Below are 26,295 nucleotides of genomic sequence, written 5' to 3'. Positions count from 1 at the left end.
GTAGTATTACTAAGGGTCTTCGGCGGTAGGTTATAAGTCTAACCCGTCGAAACCTTTATATTAGACGAGAAATTGGCTATATGCTAGAAGTAACGTATCCTAGGCATATTGGGTGGTTTTGAACTTCTCGTACGCTTTTCGTCTCTCTTCTATAGTGTGTTTGGTTGACTAGCAGTTAGGTTTTCTATATACGTAGCACTTCTTAAGCGTCGGCGGTAATAGGGGTTTGTTACGGCTTCTTCCTCGTAATGATCGACTTCGTAATAAACGACTATATCGTAAATAACGCCTTCGACCGTTAAAAGTTCTATCAGTCTAGTACTGCTTTAGTAGGTTAGCTACTATGTTGAATTGTTGTTAGTTAAGACGGGTAGCTATCTCGATCGACAAGATTAATTAGCTACGAAGTCCCTCGTACGTCTTAGCCGGTATAAATAACGCTATTATATACTCTAGAATATCTTTATAAGCATATAGAAGTTAAGTATAGAGGGATCGGTCGTTATGATCCTGTTATAGCAAACCGGGCTGAATCTTGCTTAATTTGTTATATAGTATGTTAAAATACTCCGATTTAGTCTTTCTAGGGTTATCGCAAATAATTTAGGGAAGAGTAGTTGTATTCTACTGCGTAACGTATGCTTATTGCCTTTCCCTAGTCTCGAAGTATAATTTTAATTAGTTGATTATAGTCTCGAAGTTAGGCTGTAGGTTGATTACTTTAATCGAGACGTAGAAGTAGGTTTTAGCTATTCCTTTTAGTATTAGGGGAAGTACCCTATTGTATTAGGAGGTGTAAATTCCTAGCATTCTATAGTGATCTACGAATACTAGCATCTTCTTTTCGAGTATATCGTATATATTGCCGCTGTATTTCATATCGTCAGGGTATAGTTTCGCGAATTTTGTTAATTGCTTTCCGATACGGTCTATTAACTCGTATAGTTAGAAGTCTATTAACGGAGAGACCGTGGGATATAGCGGTTGGTATAGTAGTTGCTACTATTGTTATTCTTATAGAAGGGGTGGCTATAGGGTTAGTTCGACTCTTCCTCCTATACTGTTAGCTACTATTGCCGGTCTCGTGATCTCTTCGTAGAATTCGGGGTTTTTTATTAGAGCCTTTAGGTTGCGATATCTCTTAACGCCTTGTTCGAGTTCTTAGGGTGACTAGTAGTAGAATTCTTCCTTTTTAAAGGCTAATGCTACGTTTTTCGAGATTTTCTTGCTATCTATTTTGACGTAGACGCTATTACCGATTAAATAGTCTTTAAAGAATCGTAGGATTAGGGGAGGTACGTTCTAGAAGTCTTCTTCTAACTAGTCGGCGAAATTAGGAGAAACTTCGTTCTATAGCTCGAGGCTTATAAGATTCCTCTTCTCATAGGTCTTAAGTAGGAAACCTATATAGGAACCTAGTTGCTATAGGCTAGCGTTTGTAAGGTCGATTGCCTAGTTGCCTTATACTACTAGATCGATTATACTTTCGATTCTTTATAAGATAGGGACTGTTGATTAGCTTTTGGTAGTAACGCCGCTCGCGGGCGATCCTTCTCGTGAATTTCGCTCTATTCTAATAGTATAAAATAATTACTTCTATTTAGAATCTTAAATTGATTCTAAGGGGAAAGAATTATGAAATCGGTGATTTTCGTTAGTTCGTCGTTTATTTCCGTCGGCGCCGTTCTTGCTAATATTCTCGAAGGGTGTAAAGGTATATACAGGTCTCGAATTAGTAGGGAGAGAGTTTATTAGGAAGTTTAGAATCTAGCAGACAGTTAGCCTTATAACGCCTATAACTACGTGCGTTTCTCCTAAGCCGTAGCCTCGGAGGCGTATACGTATAGCTGTATAGGCGGATTACCGCCGGTAGTCTCTGCTTGCCTTTCGGCGTGTTCTTCTTCTAGTAGGGAGGTCTCTTGTAGCAGGCGCCTCGCGGTTGGCACCTCGTCTGGGGATTTATTAAGAAACTAGCAGGCGCCTTGTGATTAGCACCGCGCGTAGGGGATAGTTGTAGTTGGGGAAGTTGTTATCCCTTGTGGGATTCGTGAATCTTCGCCTTTGTGGCGTGAAGAGGTTGGAAGACCGTCGATTTGGTAGGTCTCTTCTTCTGGTGATTGAAAACGCGTAATGGAACGTTCTTGCTAGCGATAATTAGCTACGATTAACCTTATCCCGCCTAGGGTAAGCATAGCAGTCCCTAGGTTACTCGAATAATCGGATTGCTAGTAGATTCGAGGAAAAGAAGCTTTCTTCTACTAGTTTCCGTAGATCCTAGTTACTCTCGCTTCTTCTCTCGTTAGTACGAAATCCCTACTTTTACCTAGGCTTGGGTATCTAGTTTAAGAAGTCGTCTCTTCTAGTGTTAACCTTGCTAATCTGCGGTTTGTCCGTAGCAGAATAGTAATTGTAAAGTTAACTAAATTAATAGCAACTATAAGGTTTACCACTAATCAGTATAGGTTTCACAGGGGGTGAAACGGAATTCCGTTCGTCAATAGCAAATAACAGTAAATTAGTTCTAATCGATGGTTCATGATAGTTGAAAGTGGTGTTGTTGACTAGAAGGTAGGGATATTCCCCCTTGGCCTGTCACGTGGGTCTGGGAGGCTTGGGCCTCTCAGCCTGGCGGGCGTGTGGCTGGAAGTGCCACACGACTCCGTATTCCGGAGGCTTGGGCCTCTCAGCCTGGCGGGCGTGTGGCTGGAAGTGCCACACGACTCCGTATTCCAACTATCGCAACAATCGGCTTCGCGCGTCTGGTTACAGATTTCACGACATTTGCGTTCGTGACAGACGTCTGGGTTGACCCGTCCACACAAGGAAAAGGACTGGGCACGTGGTTGATCGGACGCGTGCAGGAGGTGATTGAGTCGATGCCGCATTTGAGGAGGAGTCTGTTGTTTACGAGCAACTGGGAAAAGTCGGTGCCGTTCTACGAAAAGTTTATGAAAATGGAGTTGGTCGAATGCCGGAGGGGAGGCGATGCACCGGCGGTCATGCAGATGAATTGGAAGGGACATCCTGATTACATGGAGCCTAATCCGTAGGCCACAGAGGTAATAGATCTAGATCTTCAATTAGAAGCGTGGTTCGAGTGCCTATAGAGTTAGAGTTTATAATATTGTATTTTTTTCACATTGTCTTGGTGGCATTAAACTAGATCTCTGCGCATGAATACGGTGTATCTCCCTAGTGGTTTACCAAATTTGTCAAAGTCGGGATAGAAGTTGAGCTCCCTCCAGATTAGCTTGTAGCCCCTACGCGCATACCATTCCTGCGTAGACATCTACTAAAGTGTCAGCTATCGGACGGGCACTATTCACAAAAGCGACGGCGATTGGGCCTTAACTTACCGCTGGAGGCTTTCCAGATACTTGTGCCAAAAACTCCTCTCTGTGCTGATCCTCCTTGGCTACTGTGTCCAGCATCAAAACTTTTGCAAACAGCGGCTCGCGCATAGCCATGGCCTCGACTGTGTCCATCGCGGCTCTGCCTATGCCTGAGCTGTGCAGCGCGTATGAAACGAAGAGACTCTTGATCCAGTAGACGCCCTCTGATGGGATTGGGAGGTTTAGGCATTTTGCTGGGGGGTTGTCGACGTCCAGTGAGATGTGGCCGACGGGATGAAAGGAGGTGAACGATGGTGTCCGTGGAGTTGCGCGGATGGAAGTCGCCGTGTCCTCCAGTGGCTCTTTTTCCTGTCGGAGCATCAGTAACCGATGTTAAATTTTCAGATTCGATGAAATTGGTGAGCAAACCTTGGGACAAGCAGTGATGTGTTTGGACAACTTGATGTCTGCTTCTGGGCTTTCTGGGTCGATGACCTAACTTGTGTCAGCTTAGATCCAATGCCAATTGCATAGTTGCGAATCATACAATCCAGTAAATGCATTTGAATCCTGTCCGTTGATCATCCTGCCAGCTAGGTACTTTGTCGAAACTCCAACCGCATTCTATCCTCTGGTCGACCATCCTGGTGACATGGTCCTGGGAATCTGGGTCCCATGGGACAAGTTGGACCTTTGATCTCGACATTGCGTTTGTTCCTACTGCTGTATGCTGCTAAAGAGTGACGAGGCTCGAGGAGAAGTTTCGACATTTGACATGATGCGGAGGAAGCACGCAACGGGGCTTTTGTAGAGGCAGCAAACGAATATAGTGACTCAACATTCCTTCGACCCACCTCATGAACAACTAACTGTTAGTGGAAGGCCGTTGGTCCCGCATGATCCTTAACACGGCTGGAGTCGACTAATCCCGGAGTACGTCGGATTGAGCATCAGTATCCGTAGCGCGCATTAAGAGAACGACATGTCGCTGATTAGCATGTCAATTCAGGGCGTATTGGGACGCAAGGCGTGACAAAGGGCGTTACAGTGGGGTTCTGATCATCAGCCCAATCAAAATAACCCAAAACATCAACGCTGATAATGACTTTGTCACTATAATTAATCCAAAGATGGCTCCATTCAGATATTCTTCTTCTTCTTCTTCTTTCATGTCCGCTCCAAGAATGATAAATTAAGCGCAAATAAAAGCAAAACAAAATCGCTATCGCTCATACTCCATACACTAATAACCATCTCCCCCTAAATCTATCAAAAATGTTCTTATGGAAAATAAGGCGTGGCATCTACTGTGGCGGCATAAGCCATGTGCCGTTGGCGAGCCACGTACCAGCCGGTGTATAATCTAATGTGATGCCGTCTTTCATGTATGCAAATCTAAAATACTCGGGAAGCGCCATCTTAGCCTTTCTCATCCAGATGAACTGGTTCTGCGCATCTCCATCCGCAAAGTAATACCGGTAACGCTCCACGTCGTTGACCAATGCGCTGATGGCGTCGAACTCGGCGGCGTTGGGCGGTAGAATCCAGCTGAAGCTGATGCTGGGCTCGAATGACATCTTGGAAATGACGGGCTCCGCGAGCTGCGGCAACAGCGAGTTGTAAGGGCCGTCTTCGCGCAGGGCGTCTGGGGTCTGCAGGATGGAGTCGAAGCCCCAGCGGGCGATGCCGTTGGCGAAGAGACCTAATACCATCCCTTGATAGAATAACGACGACCTCGTCTGCATGCTGGTGCCGGGGATGAGGAGGAACGTCATGATGTAGTGGTGGATGCGGAGGTCGACGCCGGGTATCGACAACCCGATGATGATGCCGACAAGGAACAGCGTGTAGAGCGCAATGAAGCGGGGGAGTCTGCCCTCCAGCCAAAAGTAGTAGACCTGCTTCGCCATGACAAAGGTGAGGATCGTGAGAATGAGTGCCAGTGCCGGTTTGGCGCCGGGTTGGTGCTCAATGTCGTGAGCGGTAAGACGCTGGATCGGCATCCAGGAAAAGGTGTAGTTCGACAGCGCCCCGAACCAGAAGCCTCCTAACCACAGAGCGGTCTTCTCAAACTGGGCCTTGAGCCCTGTGAGCGTCCGTTTCACGCATGTCCAGTACATGACGACCGCACAGAAAGCCGCCGGGAGAAGACGCCCCGTGAACATGGAGATCCGGTCCGGGAGCACGGATGCCACATGCCGGGATGCCGTGGGGGGGTCCGAGCCGAAGCTGACATGGGCGAAGATGCCGAGGAAACTGACGAAAAACTGCCAGGCAGGGGATGTCGTGAAGATCGAGAAAATCGTACTGAAGAATAGCGACGTGGGGAGTAAAACCTGTCGGGGATCCCGCTTGCCGCACTGAAGAGACGAGTCCGCCGACAAGTTGAAGGATAGCGGGAAGTAGGAATCGAATGAGACGGTCTCGACGCCATTCTTCATCGAGCTGTTGAACCTCTCATGCTGCCCGATCCGATGGACGCGCCCGCATCCTCCGCTCAAATCGCTCACGATCCCGGCGTGAATCGCAGCCGCGCAGATCATGGAATCGCCCCGGTAAATCCCGTCGCCGACGACCAGCTGCTTGTACACAATCTCCTTGGGTCCGACAGCATGCGGGTTCAGGAGCTTGTGAGCCATGCAGTTCGCCGGACACTTGAATGAGAATGAAGAGTTGGTAAAAGGGCGACAATCGGCGCCGTCCAGCCCGCACTCATTCTTGAACTGCCACAGAGTGTCGCCGCAGTCGAGACTCAACACATCCTTGCCGGAACTGTCCTTGATGGCGCGGGACGACGCCAGCGGGATCGAGAAGGCGATGACCCAGAGCGCCAGGAACACGGCGACAACGCAGGCCTTTCGGCGCGGCGTCGGAGCAAGCCTGTCGAGGAGTCTCGGGGGAGCCTCCTGAACCCAGGGCAAAACGGGGCGGATCGTGTGCGTCCTCGGCGGTTGAGGCCCAGCGAGACAGTGTCGTTTTTTTGTCGCCGGGAACTTCTGCTCCAGGATGGACGAGTTACTACTAGAACCGCTGCTGTTCCGGGGCTCTAGTTCGAATTCCTCGGCGGCCAGGAGCTGGGCCTCCTCATCTACACTCCCACGCCGTGGCGGCAACGCGTCGGTTCCCGGGTCGTCTGTGAAGGGAACAGGGTGTCGAGGCCCTTGTCGGCCTCCATCGCCGGCGATGCCCATTTAATTCCAGTCTCCCAGTGGCGGGTTCACCTCCACCTTACTCTCACTCTCTCTCTCTCTCGCTCTCAGTGCTCGCCGTGTTCTGAGCCCGTTTCATACACCTTGCCTTCTCTCATAGGTGACGCCGTTTTTTGATGTTGTGAGTGAGAGAGAAAATAGCCGACAAGACACGGAGGTCTTTGGTGTTCAGGGGGGGGGGGAGGAAATTGAGCCACGAGGTTTACGGCGACGTGGTCGAATTTAGACTTTGGGCAAGAAATAGGCGCCGCCGACGTGGAAATTAGCCCGGTGATGGAAAGGATCAGAGGGGGGCGTTCAGTAATACCATCCCAGTGGGGGTACGACGCCCATTTCCCTCTCTCTTTCTCTCTCTTTCTCCCAGTTTTCCCCCCGTATGCCCCCCTTGACATGTTGGTCCCCAGGGGGTCGAGCGGTGAGACACGAGCGTCTGAGCTTTTCTTAGGGAGAATGTGCCCGACTGAGACAGTTAGTGGATCCGACTATTGCAACAAGCGGCATTCTCGGCCTGCGTCGATCCAGGATCCCTTGACATGGCGTCTTCTAACCGTCTTCGGCCGTTGAAGGGTTCGCTGGAAAGACAATGGCTTGGGGAAGTTTGAAAGGAATGATGGAGTAGTCAGCCGTGACTTTTGTGACTCTTTCAGCTTGTTCTTGTATACACATTCTGTATGTTTTGTCGTGTCATTTTTTACTTTTTTGTTCTTGATGCCGGAATTGGGCACCTCGGCCACTTAACCTGAAACTACTGCAAGGGTACCTTGTTAATGATCGGGTGCTGAAGACAATATTTTAGTTAAGGCCTGAAACTAATATATCTCATTACACAGGCGGTGAGGTGCAAGTCAAATCAATCGACAACACCAAATGTCCCAGCGCGTCGTCGTGGCGATGTGCGAAATTTCATCCGAGATTGAAGTGCGATGAAACGACAATGAATATTATTGACAGTGCGAGAATTTTTATAGGAGATTATTCATGTCTATCAGTTTTTTTCTTCTCCTCAGTAAAAGATTGAAGAAACTGACCTGAAGAAACTGACTCTGTATACTCACATGAATACACATACATACACATATATACATATGTATAATATCTGCACCTATATGACGAAGCTATAGCCCCAATGAGTTACCCACTGTGGCGGCCATCAGATCGCTAAGGTTTCGGTTACCAGCCTTTGATGCCGATAAGGCTGGTAGACCATGTCGCTAGAATATACTGAAAAGAGATAGGATCTAATGCCTCCCTTGCATGTGGAATCCTTTGGATGATTCATCCAAGGCAACCAAAGCTCAACGTACTCTTGACGAAACCTTATTTGGCTGCGTTCTGAATTTAGTCGGAGATGCGTTAAGCTATTCAGCATGTCCAGACCTTAAATACTATAACGCTGAGTAAACAAGCAATGACGCTGAAAATTAGTACAAGTCATCCCTAACCCACGACATCACATCAACTTTGGCCCTGTCACAATAAAATCAAAACACTTTGCTCTGAGAAACTTGAATCATTTCATAAAGTATATGTGCTTGTATCTAGTCTATAATCGACTACTCTTCAGTCGTCAAATCTCACACGTATACTCCATTGTCAAGTTCACCTGCGGAACACCCTCAAAATCCGCAGGCACCGCATAAGAGACATTATAAAACCAGTGATTCCTCAGCTGGCTGCCGTAAGTAATCGGCAACTTCTCCAATCCCGGCGCGGAAACGTTGACGTTCAAGCAAGGCAGCTCCTCCAGCCCGGTGATGGTCTCCCCGCCCAGCGTCCAGGAAGGCGGAATTCCAGACAAAGCAAAGGTAAAAATGTCAGAACCCTCCTGCGTCTTATTGGGGTACGAAACGCTCAGCGACTTCTCACCAGCCACGGCGTCGATCGTGGAGGCAGAGGGATACAGCACGAAAAAGCCAACATAGGGCCACGGCTTATGCGCAGGGTCCGAAGCCCAGTGCACGATGGCCGGGACGAACTGGTTTCCGCGGTTCTTTTCCTCGCTGAGCTTCTGGCCGCCGACCATGAGAGGAGCGCTGATCCACGAGGTCACGGTGCGAGTTTCGTCCGTGTCAAGCTCCTCCTTGACTGTCTTCGTCACGAGGCGAGAACCGCTCCATGGGCCCTTCGCCTTGAGCGCCGCAGCGGTGCTGTCGGAGATGAACTTGGAAACCGTCTCGGCAACCAGCGAAACTGCTGCGCCCTGCGACGCGTCGAAAAGCAAGTCGCCCTCTCCCTTGGGAGGCTGGGGTCCGTACTCGCGACCAAAGATGGCCCACCAGTACATGGGGAGAATGGATGAGTGCTTCGTCATGTCGCGCGTGTAAGCCCGGTCGTACGGCCCTACGAGGTTACCGAGGTACGGGTTGTAATGGTCCACGATGTCCTTCCACAACTCGGTAAGGATAAACTCCGAGTTCTTGGTCATCGTGGCGTTGCGCGGTCCGTAGGCGATGTTGGCGCCCAGAGCCCAGATGTCCATGCCGTAGTAGTTGGGGGCGTTGTACTCGCCCAGCGTGTTTGACCCGTTGGACTTGAACAGCTCCAAGAGCTCGGAGCCTTGGGTGTTTGCAAAATCGATAAAAGTCGAGTTCTGACGTCTTGCACCGATCCAGCCCACGGTCAGGGCACGCATGAGGGCTGGGTTGGAGTAGCCCAGGATGAGGTTGTCGTCTTTCGGGTAGCTGCCGTTGCGTCGCATGGCACCGACGGCCTGGATCTCGAGGGCATCTTCGATTTTCTTGACCAAGTCTTCTCCTAGGAGGTCGGAGTAGAGTTCGACGTCTTGGATGAGTTGCGATCTTCAACCATGTTAGCTGTCCAGTTCGTCTGCGTTCCTGAATGCGACTTACCCAATGAATTCTCTCCAGTTTGGATCGTACGTATTCTGACATGGTCAGTAAACCTGTCGTCAAAAACAAAGGGGTGATCCTTACATAGATCTTGGGCGGGTACAGTGTAGAATTGGGAGTTGGGTCCGGCTCATCAGGCGAGAGCTTGAAGGTTCCGTACCATGCAGACTCATAATCCGATGTCATCTGGCTTGCAAGGCTGTATCACGAACTTTAAATTAGCCGCAAGTCGTAATAAGTTTATTTGAGCAACCCACATATTCTCAATGGCCGCTCTCGCGTTCGCTGCGTCGTTGCCCTTGTTGCGATGCAATAGACCTGCGGTGTACCAGGCAGTGAATCTGACAGACCACGGTCCCCTGTCTTGATAGGATATGAATTTGTATGAATCATCCCATCTGGAATCTCCAATCTCCATCGAAAAGTCAAACAAACTTTGAGCATCTGCAGTAGTGTAAGTCAAAAGCAACATTCCCCAAGTACTTTGAGGATCTTACTTGCTGACAGCTCCGGTTTGCTAGCGGCATTGACCCCCAGCACGGTGCTGGAGGTCAGCAATGAAGTGACTGTCGATCTGAGATGCATCTTACACACAGGATAACCAAAAGACCGCACGACAACCTCTAGAAAACAGCATCACCGACCCAACTTTCCCAGCTATATATCCATTCACTCCCAACAGCCCCCGCAAACACCTATGACGATGACTACCTAACCCCAGCATCACAGAATCCTTGGTCTGGGGATGACAAGGCACCCGCCAGGAACCCCTCACGCCAGCCTCTCTCGATAGCGGCCTCCACTGCTGCTAGACGGCTGGCTTAACGCCGCTCCGCCAATCAAGGTACTAGTTGATCCTTCCATCCCCGGTCCGAACTGGGCCGGCAGCCCGGTGGACCATCTCCGACACCCCCGGGCAATGTTACATACCAAGTTGGAGAGATGCTGATGCGCTAGTGACCTGAGCTCGAGCGGGGTTACGAGTGCTACTATGTAATTTTGCGGGGGAGACCACATGTTCGTTTGGGGAGAGTGGCGCCATGGAACGGTCCGGGGTGTTAAATCTCGAATTGGTCTAGATGAGCCACTTCTCGAGAGAGCATATCTTGCCATATCAGACTGGCAGATATCGATCCTGATAATATCTCCGCACCTTGAAGAGGTCACGTTACACACGGCATATCGCCCGCGGTACCTGATCCGGAAGGCTTCGCCTGATTATCTACCCTCGGCACTGGATAGATAATGCCGAAAACGAGAGCCTCGCAGTGCAGGACTACGCTCGAGTTTCTCTATTCGGCTTGATAAGGTGGTATTGGCCTGGTCGAGAACCGATGAAATGTTCCAACACCGGGCCGGAAGATGGCCGGGTGTCATTGTTGGAATTGCACACCCGATAAGAATATAACGGCGTCAGTTCCGTAAACACATGAAAAGCCTCGCTCGCCGGTGAATGTGATGAACCCTGGGATAGACACTTTTGCGTCATTTTATTTTTCCCTTGGCAGAATAGCAACAAATGGCTGAAAAAGTCGCCACGACAACAGAGTCGGCGGGGATACCCATACCCGTCAGTGTCGATGCCGCTATCGCCAACAAAAGAGGGGCGTTGACATGGTTGTCCAACCCCGGCATCGTCAAGCTGAATTGCATCCTCGGGTTATCGCTGGTGTCTAGTTACGCGACAGGTTACGATGGATCCATGATGAACGGTCTACAGTCGCTGGATACGTGGCAGGACTCCTTCAACCACCCGAATGCACAAGAACTGGGCCTGTGAGTTATGCGGGAATAGCACACACATAGCATCTCGCAGAAAGAGAAAAAAAGTGCTAACAGGGGCCTCAGATTGAACGCGATCCAGAATGTCGGTCAGCTTGTTGCCCTGCCCTTTTGCGCCTGGTTCTGCGATCGCTTCGGGCGGAAACCCGCCCTTTTGACTAGTGCATCCATCCTCCTCATCGGTGTTGCTCTGCAAGGTGCGGCCCAGAATGTGGGCATGTTCATCGCCGCCCGGGGTGTCCTCGGTTTTGGCTTGGCTCTCAACATCACTGCCGCGCCGTTGATGATCATGGAGTTGGCTTACCCGTCCCAACGCGCTCCGTTGGTGAGCATCTACAACACCCTCTGGGGTCTCGGTGCGCTCTCGGCGGCGTGGATTACTTTCGGAACCTTCAGAATCGGGAACACATGGGCTTGGCGAATTCCCTCCATCCTTCAGGGCGTCTCGAGCATCGTCCAACTGGGTTTGTGTTTCCTCATAGAGGAATCGCCCAGATGGCTTATCTCACAGGAGAGAGACGCCGAGGCTGAAGCGTTGATCATTAAATACCATGCAAACGGGGACGCATCCGACATTGTGGTGCCGCTAGAAATGGAGGAGATTAGGACAGCGCTGAGGTTAGAAGCCGAGGCATCGCGGTCGACCTCGTACATGTCGTTCTTCCAGACACCGGGAAACAGGCGGCGTTTCTTCATTATTCTTGCAGTTGGATTCTTCTCACAATGGTACGACGGAATCCTACGCGCTACCACTCGTTTGAATTTGACTAACTCTGTTCAGGTCTGGCAACGGCCTAATTTCCTACTATCTTTCTTTGATTCTCAACTCCATCGGATACACGTCGCAAGAGACTCAAACACTGATCAATGCCTTGATGACACTCTGGGGTCTGATTTGGGGCCTTTTGGCCTCATTTCTCGTCAACCGCTTCCGCCGCCGCACAATGTTCCTCGCCTCAACAATCGGTGCCCTGGTCTGCTACGTGACTTGGACGGCCCTCCAGGCAACTTATGAAAAACAGACCGACCTTACGGGAACCGGATCGCCGGCCCTCGCAAAGGGTGTTCTTGCCATGATCTTCTTGTATAACGTCGTTTTCAGCATGGGATGGGGTGCCTTGCAAGTGACCTATGTCGTCGAGATACTGCCGTTCAATCTGCGTGCCAAAGGACTGGTACTGTACAATCTTTTTGTAGCGCTGGCTCTCATCTTCAACCAATACGCCAACCCTGTCGGTGTCACCAACTCAAAGTGGAAGTACTAACGTCCCACACCCACTTCTGGGCACCCCCCACATTTGGGCACCCCATTTACACCAAAAACGCCGTTTTTCGAAATTCTATATTAAACTAACTACTATACTTACTAAGAAAAGAAAATATATATAAACTATGTTAAGTATAATTATAGCCATCTAATTTTTTATAAAGGTTTAAATATAATAATAGTTATAATATAGAAGTTTAAAACTAAAAGCTTTAAATGTTAGTAGATACTAGTAACTTACTAGTATTCCTTAACATTAGAAAAATATATTTTCGCTCATATATACTTATTTAAAAAATCTAGGAAATTAATATTTATACTTATTAAAAGTATATAATTATATCTAAAAGAGATTTAAAAGTATTACTTTAGTAAATATAGTATAATTAAGGGTTAAAATTCTATAATAGAAACTTTTCTTAAGGGAAATTTTAAAATATTATTCTAAGCTTAAAGAATTTTTTACTAAGTATAAGAATATATAAATCTACTATATCTTACTTAAAAATTCTAATCATATTAGTTAAATATCTCTACCTATTTTATATATTAAGATATAGGCTAGGTAAATTAGTATTATAAATGTTAAACCTTGAATTTATAATACTTATTATTAATAATACTAGTATATAGCTACTTAAGTATTATAATTAAGTCTTAATCTATTTAATATATATTTATTCTCTTTAATAAGTAAAGTATTTAGTTTAATATAGAATTTCGAAAAACGGCGTTTTTGGTGTAAATGGGGTGCCCAAATGTGGGGGGTGCCCAGAAGTGGGTGTGGGACGTTACATCACGTACGACGTTTGGCTGGCGTTCGAAGCAGTCGTCGTCTATTTCTTGTTTGTGGAAACGGGCAAGATGAGCTTGGAAGAGACTGCTGCTATCCTTGATGGTAACGATGAAAGGTTGGCGGAAGAGGTGGCTCGGAAAACGGAGAAACTTGTGATGGATACACACCAATCCTTTGCAGAACCAACATCTGCGGCGAAATAAATAGTTTGTCTAACGAAACATCCAAGGTGGGGTAGCACGGCATTGTGTACCGGGCAGAGTAGCATTTAAGCAGTCAAGAGGTGAAGTAGACTTTTATTTGAGGTCTATAAACAACGGTAGGGATTCTAAAGGGGCAGGTGGAAGTTTGATAGGAACAACAAAGATTATGGCTGGAGAGTGCGAAATGCGAGTACTTAGGCAGCAGTGTTTGAATGATGAACAAGACGATCAGTTAAACCTAAACAACCAGCCTGGACAAATTAGAGAAGCACAATAGTAGAATCTGCGCTGAAAACTACTCTTGGTTGGAGTAATACCAGCCATCTCATCGAATAGATTCCAGTTTGTCTGTATCCGAATTTGCAATAAAACGTACAACGGAGGGCTTGAGGCAGAAGACTACCAACTACCCAACAGGTACACAGTCATGTCCCGTGGCGCGAAGCTTTCGTTCCCGGAGCTAACCGTGCCACCCGACGCAGTGGTGAGGCGTAGAAGACATGTGTTCCCCTAGTGTCTTTACCGAAACTGGTGTTAGAGCAGGTTCTCACCTTGTCATTCAAGCGGAAGACGGCGCAGTTATATACCGAGCACATGGTGAATATAAACAATCACGGCCCACACTATTTCTTCATCCCCATTCCTTGACCTTGACCTTGGAAGCTCAAGGTTTCATCCCGAGAAACGGGGACCTTGTCATCTCCTGTGGGATTCTGCTATTGCGACGGCACCACATGGCTTCTGCTTCTTCAACTACCAATGACGGGCCGCGCCGATCGAACTGACGTGCCATACAGGCTTGGCCCTCGTTCATGGCCAGCAGCAATAAAATCCATCCTATCGGTCTGTTGAAGGACTTGTTTTTGTATTCATCCGGTTGATGTTAGACCGGCATTCGGGCAACTTTCCTACGCGACAAAACCACCGTTCGCCGCAATCGGATGTCGTAAAATTACCAACATATTCCACAAAATGCCGACTGTTCTGATTGCCCCAATATCTCTTGCTCCTGGTATGATACTGAGATAAGCCGTCATCACGGAATCTCGTCCTATCTTAACGCCATGCAGCCCGGCTTCATCGGCTGGAGCGGTAATTCACAATGACCCTTGCTTCTCCCCACAACCCGTTCGGTATGTTCCTGCATCTGGCTCGTGGCTGAGCTCGGCGACCTCAGGAACACGAATCACATCCTTGCCAAATTCTTGGGGAGTTTTGCGGCAATAAAGCAGCTGGTGTCATTAAATAGTGTTCAATCAACATAGAGTGGTGCGATATTGCGTGATTGGAGTCATATTAAAGTAAACACTTGTATCAAGGGTATTCCCTTAACACTATTTCCCCCCTCCAACGCCCGCAATATATGCATAATTAAATGTACAAATTTCCTCCCTGATCCCCCCCTTCTTTTTTTTCTTTGCTATCAAAATTCTAGCTGCCGTTTCTACCCCGCATCTTTCGGCTGTTCCCCATTGGATCGCCCCCCAGAGATGCTCGGCAAGCTTCCCCTTCGGTTATTTCGGTGGAACACCAGCGGGACCTGGAGTCCGGTTCAATTGCCCCGTCAGGGAGGTGGTCACCATTAGGACCCTTTCTCCGGTCCCTTTCCCCCGTCATCGGTGCAATTAGACCGAAGTTGTCAAGCCTGGGGCTAGATTTTCCCCCTCTTTTCAAAATTATGGTTACCAGCTTGCAGCTGCTAGCCTTGTGCTTTCTACAAGCAACGACTCGCGGAGAGCCAGGTTGACCCCTTGACCTTAATCAAACTCGCAGATCTAGCGGCAGAGCAGCGTAGCATCGAGGAGGAGCATGACCGGTCCGCCGAGAAAGATGGAGCGGAAAGATGGCATCATCACTTTGGGCATTCGCGTCAAGGCCAGGTCTGGTCATGATGGTCCGCCCTTGGCCCCATGGACACACTCTCGAGATCACCGCACGAGGTGATGCCATCCGGAGGCGGTGCGGTGAGCCAAGGCTCGAATGTGGCAAAGGTTGACATATAAGTCGCTCCCTACTGTCCCGAAGACTTGTCCCAGTCTTTTGAAAAAGGACGCGACAGCCCGCCTTCTTTTTCGTTCCAAAAGAGAGAGAGAGAGAGACAACGGCCAACAGCAAACCACTTCATTCTTTTGTAGTTGCTGTGTCAAAGCCAAAGGATGTCTCGACTCGTCCTCGGCCTCATGGCCGTTGCCGGCCTCCTGGGCTCGGCAGACGCCCAAAGATTCGACAACAGCACGTCCGGCGATAGTGCCACCGTCAAGTGGCTCGGCCGCACGCCCTCCCAGAACACCGGTACTACTTTCGGCTTGCCCTGGGCCAGGGGCAAGCACTACCCCAACTCGACCGAGTTCACCCTCTCCAGCGGTGGCACTTTGCAGTCGTGGGTTACGGCCTACTGGCAGGACGGTTCCATCAAGTGGACTGGCCATGCGATCCCCGAGTCTGATACCATTCTCGACGAGTACACCGTTAGCGCGTCGTCGGCCAACTCGACGGCTCGCTTCGCCCGTGCCAAGAGGCAATCTAGCACCGGCCTGGTCGTGACTGACTCGTCCGACTCCGTAAGCGTCGACACCGGCAAGCTCTCGCTCTTGTTCCCCAAGTCGGGCAACGTTGTTGTCAGCGAGATCAAGACTGCCTCTGGCAAGACCATCGGCCAGAACGGCAAGCTGGTTCTGCACTCGCAGTCTGGTGTTGAAGACCACCCCGAGAACAAGGGCAAGTCTGAAATCAACTACTTCAACTTTGAGAGCAACATCGAGGAGGTTACCGTCAGCAAGGACAACGTTGCCCGTGCTCTTGTTACCGTCCGTGGCAAGCACCAGACCAAGGAGGGCGGCCACGCCGACTGGCTCCCCTTTATCCTTCGCTTTTACACCTATGCCAACTCCGAGGCTGTTCGCATCGTGCACACCGTCATCTATGACGGCAAGTCCGAGGAGGACTTCATCAGCGGCCTTGGTATCAGATTCGAGGTTCCTCTCGCGGGAGAGGAGCAGTACAACCGTCACGTCAGAATCTCTGGCGTTGATGGTGGTCTCCTTAACGAAGCTGTCCAGGGAATCACCGGTCTGCGCCGCGACCCTGGAGCCCAGGTCCGTAATGACCAGTTCGAGGGCGTGGAGCTCGCCGACCCTGCGACTTGGGATCAGAGAGTCACCACCAGACTTCACTGGATCCCCACCTGGAGCGACTACAGCCTGACCCAGCTCTCTCCTGATGGCTTCACCCTGAAGAAGCGCACCAAGGCTGGTCAGAGTTGGATCAACATCCCCGGTGGTACTCGTGCCGGCGGTCTTGCTTACCTCGGTGGTGCCACCAAGGGTGGTCTCGCCGTTGGTCTGCGCAACTTCTGGAAGCGCTACCCCACTGGTATCGACATCACCAACGCCGCCACCGACAAGGGTGAGATCACCATTTGGATCTACAGCCCTTCTGCTCCTCCTCTGGACGTTCGTCCCTACCACGACGGTCTCGGCCAGGAAGACTACGCCGACCAGCTCGACGCTCTCGAGATCACCTACGAGGACTGGGAGGGCGGTTTCGACAGCCCCTACGGCGTTGCCAGAACCAACGAGATCTTCCTCTACGGCTTTGACAAGACTCCCAACCGAATCCTACTCTCTGACCTGACCGAGCACACCAACAACCCCCCCGTTCTCTACGGAGAGCCCGAATACTACGCCGAGACCAAGGCCATCGGTAACTACTGGGCACCCCCCAGCGCCTCTCCCAGCGCCCAGGCCACCGAGATCGAGAAGCACCTCGACTTCCTCTTCAAGTTCTACGAAGGCCAGGTTGAGCAGCGCAAGTGGTACGGCTTCTGGGACCACGGTGACTTCATCCACGCTTACGACCCGGACCGCCACCAGTGGCGTTACGACGTTGGTGGCTACGCCTGGGACAACTCTGAGCTCTCTCCCGATCTCTTCTTCTGGAACTACTTCTTGCGCACCGGTCGTGAGGACGTCTACCGATTCGCCGAGGCTCTCGTCCGCCACACCGGCGAGGTCGACGTCTACCACCTGGGTCCCTTCAAGGGTCTTGGTACCCGTCACGGTGTCCAGCACTGGAGCGACAGTGCCAAGCAGGCTCGTATCTCGACTCCTCAGTACCGCAAGGTCTTCTACTTCATTTCCGGAGGTGACGAGCGCGTCGGCGAGCTCATCGAGGAGATCCTCGACACCGACAAGACCTACGGTATCCTCGACCCCAACCGCAAGGTCCGCACCGACGGCTGGGTTCCCACCCCCAACGCCTCTGTTGCCGTCGGTCTCGGTACCGACTGGTCCTCCCTCGCCGCCTCCTGGCTGCTCGAGTGGGAGCGCCGCGGCCCAAGGTGGGAGGAGGCCCGCACCAAGTTGGTCAACACGGCCGCCAGCATTGCCAAGCTCAAGAACGGCTTCGTCACGGGCTCCGGTCTGTACAGCATCGCCAACGGCACCCTGGGCCCTCCCCCCGCGGATCCCAACAACGAGGGCCTCGTTGCCGTGTCTCACTTGTCTGCCGTCTTTGGCCTTCTCGAGGTCGTCGCCGAGTTCATCGAGCACGCCGGCGAGGAGGTGCCCGAGGGCTTCGAGGCTGCGTGGTACGACTACTCGTACTACTACGGCGCCGGCGCCGGCGAGCAGACCGCCCGGTACGGCAAGACCTTTGGCAACCTCAACCTCAAGCAGGGACACTCGCGTCTCACCGCCTACGCCGCGCACCACAACGAGAACGCGACGCTGGCTGCCCGCGCCTGGAACGAGTTCTTCACCACCGACGGCTTCAAGCCGACCTCGCCCTGGAACACTGTCCACTTCAACGGCAGCGCGGTCTTGGCGCCCATTGATGAGGCTGCTTGGATCAGCACCAACGACGCTGCTCTGTACGGCTTGGCGTCCATTATTAACCTCGCTCTTGTCGGCGACTACCTGAAATAAGTAATCTACTTTGGCCACTTGGCCCATTTCTTGTAAAGCATGCCCGAGGTGCTTCTTCTTTGTATGAGGATGATGTATTAAGTGTATACAACGATAACTACTGTCGATAACGTTTCTTGTCTAAATATGAGGATTATTTTATCATGAATTTGCGTTTTATGATGATCTTGCGTGATGACTGAAATGAGCTAAAAGTGGGATGATTGACTTTACAGTCATTGAGTGATTCTAACTCGGAAAATTAGTCCGAGTTGGCTTGGGACTATTCTCATCACCACCTCTTCTGCTGGTAGCCCGATCCCCCATCTCAAATAAAAGGTTGGGATATGTCTCTAGTTGCGCCTTCCATGTTTGTTATCAAGCAACAACATGAAGGTGTTGAAAGGTCATTAGAAACGCACTGCAAAACGTTGGCGGTATGAAGCAAATTGATATCGGCATCCTTACACACCACTGGCACTAGTCACTATAAAGCCTATTGTATTAACACATCTATGAATATTGTTAAACAAGTGGTACTAAATTGAAATAGTTGTACAATTACTCCCCATCAATCCCTCACTTGACTGTCCCCTTGTGCTCAACCCTCCCCAGCCAACCGTTCTCGTTAACAGATAGTGACCCTTCATGTCATTCATGAATACTCCATATGCACAATTCAATAATATTAATCAAAAAGCTCAGAGGCAATCCCCGCAAGTGCCGAAGCAACCGCCGATGCATCCACTTCAGCAGCAGAATATGGCGGTGGTGCGTCCTCAAAGCCAGCTGTTGATCCCTCAGGTCCCGACTTCACCTGCTCGATAGGCGGAAGAATAGTGACTTTTTCCAAAAATTTAAAAGTCCATATTTCTCCCGCTATTAAAAGGTTGATTTTCGCTCTGAGCGCGTGATGGTGCTTAATGGAATATGTCGTATGTGTTGGATATATGCGCTCCTGTCTCCCTGGTGGAAGTTCCCCCACGCCCTTGATCAACCCGTTTTCGTCGATCCGAAGCTCCAGCCATGCTCGTTCCAACGCACGTCTTCCTCGTCTTGTCGTCATAAATCGGTTTCCGCCTGAAAGGAACAACGACTTCCGTCGTGGAATGGATCTCCAGCGCGGTACTTTCGAGATAGATACGCGGCATATCTTGAATGACGTCTGAGCTTCTGTCTTTGATGGGATTAAAGCGCAGGGCAAACGGGATGATGGCCGGGTTTCCGAGCTGGATGACGGTGGGATATATCACGTCGAGAGAGAATCGGAGTACAGGTATCTTCGTAGAGCCGAAATACTTCTTTGATCTCTGCATGAAGGATAGTTTCGCATTCTCCATCCCTGGGAAGAGGCGCTGGGTGGATACGCATCCAGCTGCGATCCTTCTCATCCGCGCAAAATTTGTGATGGGTGGTGACGGAGAGGGAGCAAAAAGTACCGTGACGGGCAACTTTGCTTGTACCGTCTGCGCCTCGCGCGTCGGTCTCATTTTTAGTTCCGCCTCGATCCAGAACTCTACAAACGACTGAAACGACCTCTCGCTTCCGGTATGCTCGGTGTAGAAGGTTCCTGGCAAAGGCTGCTCCGGCACTCCCAGCTTCCCTTCTTTGTCCTCGGGGAGGTTCAAAAAGCACGCCTTCCTTGCATCATTGTCCAAGCCTGTATTCAAACCCTTCGCATTGGTATGCGTAGGGATCGTCAAGGCGAAGGGCCAGCTATCCGCCTCACCTAGGCTGGATGGAACTTGCAGTTCGCCTTCGTGAAGAGTCTCGGCCACGGCATTTTCAGGCCAGAAGTTGAACTGGGATCGAAATATGTTGTCGCCTGAGTCCTGGAAGTGTACGGCAAGCCTCACCTTGGCACGAGCTTTAAGACGCACGCGGATGGTAGCGAAAGGCGTGGTAATGGGCGATTTGCGAATGACATGGCCGATGATAACGCTACCTGCGTAGAATGGTGTTCCGGGGTTAATGAGCTTGATTGAAAGATCTGCGCTTTCTTCCTTCGTTGTTCTTGGCATTTTTGAAGATCTGCTTTTGAGTTGCGGTGCTAGTTGCGTTGGAGTTGAATGGTGACTTGCATATGCAACCGTGATAATATAATCCTCAAAGCTAAACTATGATTCAAAGCCTCAGCTGAGCCTTGAGTCAACAAAAGTCCCCATAACTCTAAAGACTATCCCTAAAGGTCTACATTGTTGGAAGCTCTCAACCAATCGATCGTGGCACGGGGTCTTGGCTGCATAGTACAGGGGTATGTTGCTCAAATGGATACCGAGTAAGGCTGACTTTGGATGGATTCTAACACTAATCGGCTCATTACCTTCATTGATTTATCTAACTCGTGATATCTATACGCATACACACTGCAATAAATGCCTCTTCTAGACTTGCTACCGCCGTGGCTGAGGCTTACCGCCGGTACGTGATCCGTTGCACTGCCACGGGCACAACAGCCAGCGCCTCTGCCGCCGACTCACCGAGAACGAAGTTGTATTCTCCAGCTTCAACGACCCATTCCCTGGCAGCCTCGTCAAATGACGCAAAATCCTTTGCCGTAACCGGCAATTGCACGGTCTTCTTCTCACCAGGCTCAAGACGCACCTTGTCAAAGGCGACTAGGACCTTGACAGGCGAGTCCGATTTGGTCTCTGCCTTGCCTGCGTAAACCTGGACTACGGTGCCGCCCGCCAGTGCACCAGTGTTGGCGACGTCGACTGTAACCACGAACTCATCGCTGCCCTTCTGAGTGACGGCAAAGTCAGTGTGGGAAAAGCTCGTGTACGACAGTCCGTATCCGAAGGGGAAGTTGAGCTTGGACTTGTCCACCCGGTCGTAGTGTCTGTATCCAACAAACACGCCCTCTTCATATGTGACCTTCAACTGTCCGTCGACGCGCTCACCGGGGAAGTTTCCGTGAGCAGGGGCATCCTCAACCCGAGCCGGGAAACTTGTAGGCAGCTTTCCTTCAGGGTTGACAACTCCCGTCAAGACATCTGCGATGGCGTTGCCGCACTCCTGACCGGGGAACCAGGACTGAGCCAGTGCGGAGATCTTGCTGAGCCAGGGCATCGCGACGGCAACACCCGTTGAGTTGACGACGATGGTGTTCTTGTTCGCCTTGGACACAACATCGATCAGACCATCCTGGTCGCACGGCAGATGGAACGACTCCTGGTCTCTACCCTCCGTCTCCCACTGCGGGTCATGTCCAGTGAACACGATAGCAAAGTCTGCCTCGGCGGCAACCCGGGCGGCCTCGCCCTGCAGGTCTGCGTCGTGGTCTGATTCAAGCGCGAAGCCCATCCGCACGCCTGTCCTGCCCTCCAGGATCTCCAGGCCAATCTTGCTGGGAGGCTTGCTGTGGATGCGAAGACGATAGGTCTTGCCAGCTTCGAAAGCGTGCTTGATTTCCGGCTCATTGGCAGCGAGGAATAGAGCGCCCATGGGATCGGCGCAGTTTCCTTTCTGCTCGAAGACGATCTCGTCGTCAACGAAGACCTGCGTGGGGCCAATTCCGGAGCAGGCGATGTAATGTGTTCCTGTCTCAGAGGGTGTGAAGTCACCAACGATGTCGAGCGTCTTCCACATCGATTCTTGGGATCCCAAGGGTGAGTAGGCGGAGTTGGGGTAGCTGTGCAATACGGAGACGGGCTCATCGCCCTCCTTGCCGTGGAAGTCGTAGAAGAGTCTGCTGAAGCCGGGTTTTCCGTCAAGGCCAACAATCTTGCCAACCTTGCCTTCCGGGCTGATTGGCGGGAGGAGACGTTCCTTGTGTGCGCCCTTGGCATATGTGAATTCGACGTCGGAACCGAATGCAGCGTGCAGCGCATCCCAGGGAGGGAGACGGTAGTGCGCGTTGACGCTGGCACTTCCACCGCCGTGCGCAAGACCATCCTTGGCATATCCGATCAGAGCAATCTTCTTTCCCTTAACCTTCTCCTTGGTTAATGGCAGAATGCTGCCTTCATTCTTGAGAAGAACAATACCCCTGGCTCCCGCGTCGCGGATAAGAGCCCGGTGCTCGGGGCGATCGATAGCCTTCTCAACGGTGATGGTCGGGTCCTTGAACCCGTTCAACTGCTCAGTCCACTCCAAGATCGTCCGCACCCTCTCGTCAATGTCGCTCTCAGAGACCTCGCCATTCTTCACCGCGTCCAACACGGCAGCAGTCTTTCGTATCCTCGGCGGACCGGGCATCTCGATATCCAGTCCCGCCTTGATGCCCTCCGCAACCGAGTTCGTGCCACCCCAATCACTCATCACCAAGCCTTTCCATCCCCATTCTCCCCTGAGCACTTCCTTCAACAGCCACTCGTTTGAATCGCAGTGCTTTCCGTTGATGAGATTGTACGCAGACATGATGGCCCACGGCTTCGCCTCCTTGACTGCAATCTCAAACGGCTTGAGGTAAATCTCCCTCAAGGCACGCTCAGAGATGGTCTCGTCGACAGTAGTTCTCGCAGTCTCCTGCTCGTTGGCCACGAAGTGCTTAATCGTTGCAGAAACACCCAAAGACTGGCACCCCTGAATCATCTCTGAGGCGAGTTTACCAGCCAGGAACGGGTCCTCGCTATAGCTTTCAAAATTACGTCCACCGAGGGGGTGGCGATGAATGCAGACCGTCGGTGCCAGGAGGCATCGCGCGCCCTTTGCCTTGGATTCCTGAGCGAGGGCGTAGCCTACTTTGCGAGCGATTGTGCGGTCAAAAGTCGCCGCTATGCTGCAGGCGGCAGGGAAGCAAGCGGCTTTCGTTGAGCCGTCAATTGCGGCACCGCGGGTACCGTTGGGGCCATCGGTAGTCTATCTTCATCAGTATTCGTTCAATATTTTCGGGTGGTGGAAAATGATGATTACCTTGATTGCCGGGACGCCCTTCTCAGGGACATCGCCGGTTTCGACAAAGTTGCGGCCAGCAAGAAGCCTAATCTGTGAGGGGTTAGTTAGCAAGCCGTATATCTGTGACATTTGTTGAGCGTACCTTTTCCTCGAGCGTGAGGCTCTTGAGGATGGCCTCGATATCAGTCTTTTCCGCCATTTTGAACTCCTCAGAATATAAAACTGGCGAAACACAATCCAAGAATGTCTGCATGGCCTTCTTCACGGTCCATGGGGTTCATTTATCCCCCGCCATGATAGTTGCGGGTTGACGGAGTGGGCCGGTCGCGGAGTTCGGAACTCGGAACGGGTGTGGCTGGTGGAGGGGTTATTGATCCTCCGCATTTTCTAGTGAGGGGAGAACAATGACGATTTGGGGCACTAAAAGGATAGTCCGGATGATCTCGCCAATGAAGTGCTCAAGGTTGCCGAACGAGTATTTCGGTAAACCCGGGGCACCCAGACTGATCCCCGCTGTTCGGGACTGAGGCCGGGAAGAGGCTCCAAGAGAGAGCCGATGGTTCAGCTCAACTTTATTAGTTAAGATGACTTCCGCATTCGGCTGTACGAGCACTGTATCGAAGTGATCTATCGCAGATATTCAATCTTTTGCGGTTGTTCCCTGGCTATCGGTGTAGTAAGGTAGTATGCTCATTTTATTTAGAGAAAAGTATTTTAGCAAGCATTTAACGCTTTTGAGTATACGAGTAATGTCGCAAAATGTCCACAGCTTAACCACCCTGAATCTTTCAACTCATGGCTTGGATTATTCTTATTATTGAATTGGACTCAAATTCCAGTAGTGGTTAGTCATCAGGAGTTAGGATGACCATGACCAGGAACTCCTCGAAAGGATTGCGAAGGATTCGCAGACATCCTAAACTTGTCGCTGGTTGTCGCATCATAGTAGGCATCTACTGGTCAATATCGGCTTCAGTCAAAGTTGAATAGGCGCCGTGATTGAACACTCTTCTATGCAACAAATGATCGGTCATGTCGATACTCACTATGAATCATACAAGCAGTAATTCAATGGTGCACTGCATCCAACACTTGATGACAAACCTGACATCAAGATAGGAATTCGGGGTAATCAAAGGAAGCATATCCCTGGGCCACGGCTGACATCAGACAGATCCCCAGTTTCTGATGCTCTTCGCGTGTGTAGGCGCCGTTCAAATGCCATGCGGCAGCTCGTAAATTAGTGCTTACAGGCTTAGGATGAGCCATTCTTTTCTTGCTAATATTCCTTGCCCTGATCCCCAATAAGCACCTTGTTCTCCTCGCACAATAGACATTCTTCAATCGTCGTTCGTATCGTCAGCAACCGCAAGCTGTCAACATGACGCCGATCAACTCGAACACGTCTGCGACAGAGAGCAATTCTCGTCAGGATGATATCCCCAATCCCATTCTGCCTGACTCGATGGGCTCTTACGACCCTCGTGCCAGCATCACGTCCAACGCTGACGCCAGCAACTCACCCAGCCCAGCGACAAAACCGCAACGCGCACTTGCGCCAGATCTTCTCCGTGGTCTCTTGATGGTATTCATGGCATGGGACCACAACACGGTCGCTCTCAACAGCTGGCCTCACGCCACCAGCGGTAATGAAGCCGAGGCCGATTCCGTCGTCGTCAAAAACTGGGCATGGTGGTTCGCCTATGTCCTCCGAACCCTCGCACACCTATGCGCCCCGGGGTTTACCTTCTTGTTGGGTATGGGCGTCGTGTACTTTGGTCGTTCGCGTGCGAAGCTCGGCTGGTCATCCGTTCGAATGGCACGACATTTCGCTGTGAGAGCAGCGCTGTTAACGCTGGTCTCGAGTGCCATGGGTCTCATCCTGACCATGCAGTACTGGATCTTTAACATTCCTTTGGTCGCGTTGGCCGTGGATTATTTCGTCGTCGGTTTGCTGGCGATCGGCATCGCATACACAGAGCCCGCGTTGGCCTCCGTTTTCGATCGCTTTGTCGTCGGTGATGACGCCGAGAGAACGCCTCTCCTAGAACACCCCAACGGCCAAACGCCGTCCGCAACGAAACCATCCCACAAGGCAGACCGTCTTTCATGGCACATCCATAACTTCCTCATCCTCGTCCTCTCTTTTGTCACAATCTGGTGGAATCACTGGCTCTCTCCAACCCACGGAACCTGCGGCATCCCAGCGCCCACCCCAACAGCCAGCGACTTCTGGCGCTTCTGGTTCTATGCGGTCTTCAACCCTCACGTATTATCCCCATTTCCGCCTCTCGGATGGCTCTCCTTTGCGATCTTGGGGGTTCTATACGCGCGCATCATGATCGCCAACCCCGCGGCCACTCGCAAGCAGGTCTACGGCCATGTGACGATAGGTCTGGTCTTCAGCCTCTTGTTCATCCTTACCCGACTCTTTCATTTCGGTAATCTCTCAGAAGGATGTCTTCAGACCCCGGACCAGGCTGCGCATCCAGACACTAACCCGTACTTGGTTTCCATCGCGTCGTTCTTTTACGTCGTCAAGTACCCGCCCGATTTCGCCTTCTTCTGCTTCACGCTTGCTGGGACATTCTTCCTCCTCGCACTCTTCACGGCCATACCGCCCGATTTCTCAACAAAATGGTTTAAAGCGCTCCTGATATTCGGCACAGCCGCTTTGTTCTACTTCGTCGTACACATACTCGTCATAATGGTCGTAGGCCGTCTCCTCGTCAACTTGTTCGGGCACGATACGGGACGCGGTTCGCCGCTAGACGGAGAGGTAGCCATGGGTGTCGACAACCTCTGGATTTGGTGCCTGAATTTGGCGGTTGGGTTGACGGTCATGTACCTGTCGTGCAAACGGTTCAGCGTGTTCAAGATGTCCAAGAGCGCAGATTCGGCGTGGAGGTTCTTTTAAGTTGTCGATGTCGTGATCAAGGTTTGGGATGACGACATTCCACCATTCAAAAGTCCTCCTCTAGTGTATCAGCATCTTACAAGCGTTTAGCCGCTTCAGCATTGGTCACTTACAAGCTGGCCACTTCCGAGCAAGCTGACTCGGGAGACATCTAACTTTTTGTTAAACAAATGGAAATATTCAGTCTGTTGTTTGGT

The 26,295-nt window shown here is 50.9% G+C and overlaps 8 protein-coding genes across 8 annotated transcripts; 3 read left to right on the top strand and 5 right to left on the bottom strand.

Moving 5' to 3' along the window:
- Positions 1 to 3,154: 3,154 nt before the first annotated feature.
- CTRU02_203287 (uncharacterized protein) lies at positions 3,155 to 4,038 on the bottom strand (the record flags this gene model as incomplete). The annotated part of the gene is made up of 4 exons (XM_036733766.1): positions 3,155 to 3,289; positions 3,357 to 3,701; positions 3,762 to 3,827; positions 3,880 to 4,038. The coding sequence occupies 4 exons, from the start codon at positions 4,036 to 4,038 to the stop codon at positions 3,155 to 3,157; spliced, it is 705 nt and encodes a 234-aa protein (XP_036574509.1).
- Positions 4,039 to 4,636: 598 nt separating this feature from the next.
- CTRU02_203286 (LCCL domain containing protein) lies at positions 4,637 to 6,523 on the bottom strand (the record flags this gene model as incomplete). Its single annotated transcript, XM_036733767.1, has 1 exon — positions 4,637 to 6,523. One exon carries the CDS (start codon positions 6,521 to 6,523, stop codon positions 4,637 to 4,639), a length of 1,887 nt encoding a protein of 628 aa, XP_036574510.1.
- Positions 6,524 to 8,108: 1,585 nt separating this feature from the next.
- CTRU02_203285 (uncharacterized protein) lies at positions 8,109 to 9,975 on the bottom strand (the record flags this gene model as incomplete). Its single annotated transcript, XM_036733768.1, has 5 exons — positions 8,109 to 9,339; positions 9,391 to 9,425; positions 9,475 to 9,589; positions 9,648 to 9,834; positions 9,888 to 9,975. 5 exons carry the CDS (start codon positions 9,973 to 9,975, stop codon positions 8,109 to 8,111), a joined length of 1,656 nt encoding a protein of 551 aa, XP_036574511.1.
- A 934-nt stretch (positions 9,976 to 10,909) lies between these two features.
- CTRU02_203284 (hexose transporter) lies at positions 10,910 to 12,437 on the top strand (the record flags this gene model as incomplete). The annotated part of the gene is made up of 3 exons (XM_036733769.1): positions 10,910 to 11,166; positions 11,239 to 11,898; positions 11,954 to 12,437. The coding sequence occupies 3 exons, from the start codon at positions 10,910 to 10,912 to the stop codon at positions 12,435 to 12,437; spliced, it is 1,401 nt and encodes a 466-aa protein (XP_036574512.1).
- A 3,157-nt stretch (positions 12,438 to 15,594) lies between these two features.
- On the top strand, positions 15,595 to 18,363 carry CTRU02_203283 (uncharacterized protein; the record flags this gene model as incomplete). The annotated part of the gene is made up of 1 exon (XM_036733770.1): positions 15,595 to 18,363. The coding sequence occupies one exon, from the start codon at positions 15,595 to 15,597 to the stop codon at positions 18,361 to 18,363; it is 2,769 nt and encodes a 922-aa protein (XP_036574513.1).
- Positions 18,364 to 19,262: 899 nt separating this feature from the next.
- CTRU02_203282 (uncharacterized protein) lies at positions 19,263 to 20,363 on the bottom strand (the record flags this gene model as incomplete). The annotated part of the gene is made up of 1 exon (XM_036733771.1): positions 19,263 to 20,363. One exon carries the CDS (start codon positions 20,361 to 20,363, stop codon positions 19,263 to 19,265), a length of 1,101 nt encoding a protein of 366 aa, XP_036574514.1.
- A 391-nt stretch (positions 20,364 to 20,754) lies between these two features.
- On the bottom strand, positions 20,755 to 23,434 carry CTRU02_203281 (beta-glucosidase; the record flags this gene model as incomplete). The annotated part of the gene is made up of 3 exons (XM_036733772.1): positions 20,755 to 23,145; positions 23,200 to 23,271; positions 23,324 to 23,434. 3 exons carry the CDS (start codon positions 23,432 to 23,434, stop codon positions 20,755 to 20,757), a joined length of 2,574 nt encoding a protein of 857 aa, XP_036574515.1.
- A 1,128-nt stretch (positions 23,435 to 24,562) lies between these two features.
- On the top strand, positions 24,563 to 26,098 carry CTRU02_203280 (uncharacterized protein; the record flags this gene model as incomplete). The annotated part of the gene is made up of 1 exon (XM_036733774.1): positions 24,563 to 26,098. The coding sequence occupies one exon, from the start codon at positions 24,563 to 24,565 to the stop codon at positions 26,096 to 26,098; it is 1,536 nt and encodes a 511-aa protein (XP_036574516.1).
- Between the last annotated feature and the right edge of the window lie 197 nt (positions 26,099 to 26,295).

This window comes from Colletotrichum truncatum (genome assembly GCF_014235925.2).
Source record: "Colletotrichum truncatum strain CMES1059 chromosome Unknown Contig_0002, whole genome shotgun sequence".
NCBI classification, from domain to species: domain Eukaryota; kingdom Fungi; phylum Ascomycota; class Sordariomycetes; order Glomerellales; family Glomerellaceae; genus Colletotrichum; species Colletotrichum truncatum.
Note: the sequence above shows the minus strand (reverse complement) of the source record. Positions and strands in the feature narration are given on the sequence as shown.